We start from the raw sequence: 1,834 nt of genomic DNA on the forward strand, positions 1-1,834 counted from the left end.
GCAGGCCATGCAGTGACGACAGACGAAAACAGAGAAGAGGGAATGGAAGATTTATTACACCAAAATGCAAAGAAAAAGTTAAAGACTTGCCATGCAAAATTGCCATTGCGCTTCCTGCCTGTGCGTGCGTGTCTAGCGGGTCATGGACAATGATTCTAAGCTTTTATTTAGTGTCATGTAACATTTTGCTGCTAATAATAGCCTGGTGTATGCCCCGCGGCGCCCTACACGACACACGCTGCGCATCATCTGTTTGATGTGATATCTCAGGCAATTCTAAACAATAAGTGATATTAATGATACATAAATTCAGCACAATGGTAGGTGACTGTTTCTATATTCCAGACGTTGGATTCTGACCTATTACTATTTATTACGCTAGGTCAATAACAGGGGACACGAAAACGACAGGAATCATTGCAAAAAAAAGAGAGAGAGAAAAAAACCCCAATAATACGGGTAATTCTAAGAGTATCAAACCAGTAGCACAAACAGTATAAACTTGAACTTACCAAGATCATATCAACAAAACCTGATATCCATTAAAACATTCAACTGATATTAATTTTGTTGATCCCATGGTATGAAAGTGAACATACAAGTCTTCTGGCGCACTTCCGAAGAACGATACAAATATTTTTAATATCTAATCAGGAATTCTTGCCTACGTACTTTTTGGGGAAAATACATCTCTCGTAAATATTTCTTTACAGTTACCTCCACTGAATAGGAAATATTTTTGCTGCTACTTATTTTGTGATCGGTGATTGTTAGGGTGACTGTTTTGCGATTACTGATTATTTGATTGTGATGAGAATTAGTAAGTTGGCCGTGGCTCAGGGAGATAGTGTTGAACTGGATCCATGTCCAGACCTAGATGTCAGGAAAAGATCCATCATCAGTGTGATCCATAACAGAATATTATATAATTTATCTATTCATTTGTTTCAGTGTCGTAGATAGGTAATTTTTAAAGATTTTTTTTTTCAGTTATGGTAGGTATCTGCTCTCTTACATATATGTTTCCTGTTAATACTGTCTATTTCTTTTTGTCCCATAGTTAAAATAATGTGGCTAGGTTCCTGATACTACCAGTCTATATTCTTATATGGAAGCAAAAAAGAAAATACAATTATCATTGCTGTTTACTTTATTTTATGTTATTTTATCCTATCTCCCTATGTTTGTATATGTGTGCTCCCTCTGCCACACCTCCCTTTGGCCTCTCTCACACAGGCTCTCAGGCGCTTGAATATTAGCGACCTCTTCTCCGAGAACGCTAACCTGTCCTCTTACATCGACGTACACCGTAAGGAAGAAAATGGAATAGGCGGAGGAATAGGAGGAGCAGAAAGAGGAGGAAAACGTATAGGAGAGAGAGGAAAAGGAGAAAGCGGAATAACCAAAGCACGCGTGAGCGCCATCTTTGAGAAAGCCGTGGTAGTGATTGACGAGGGAGGTCTCTCGCCGGAGCTGGAGGGCAACCCCAACCCGGCGGGTAGGGTCATCCGCCGCACCAAGCTGTTCGAGTGCGACCGCCCCTTCGCCTTCTTCATCGTCGGGAACAAGAACAAGGCCATCCTCTTCATGGGCGTGTACAGAGGCCCGACGGAAGACTTGATAAGGGGCATAGATCCGATTCACTACAAGAAGAGTAAGACCTACTGATAGCGATTTTCGTGTCATATTTCAGTATTCTTAGCCAGACCTTGTTGGCTTGGTCATCATAATCTATGAACAATTCATTAGCGAAATTAATAAATAAGGTTAATAACATCATCTGTTACATTTCCTTTTGAAATTAACCACTGACATTTTATTTCAGGTAGCATGG

At 40.3% G+C, this 1,834-nt stretch overlaps 1 protein-coding gene across 1 annotated transcript in view; it reads left to right on the forward strand.

The window, feature by feature from the left end:
- Nucleotides 1-1,776, forward strand: part of LOC119586433 (serine protease inhibitor-like) — an 8,599-nt gene extending 6,823 nt beyond the window's left edge. Inside the window, exon 6 of the mRNA XM_037935159.1 lies at nt 1,228-1,776. Within this exon, the coding sequence (XP_037791087.1) occupies nt 1,228-1,668 (441 nt within the window). The 3' untranslated portion in view covers nt 1,669-1,776. The remainder of the gene's footprint in view (nt 1-1,227) is intronic.
- Nucleotides 1,777-1,834: the final 58 nt, after the last annotated feature.

This window comes from Penaeus monodon, chromosome 21 (genome assembly GCF_015228065.2).
Source record: "Penaeus monodon isolate SGIC_2016 chromosome 21, NSTDA_Pmon_1, whole genome shotgun sequence".
NCBI classification, from domain to species: Eukaryota; Metazoa; Arthropoda; class Malacostraca; order Decapoda; family Penaeidae; genus Penaeus; species Penaeus monodon.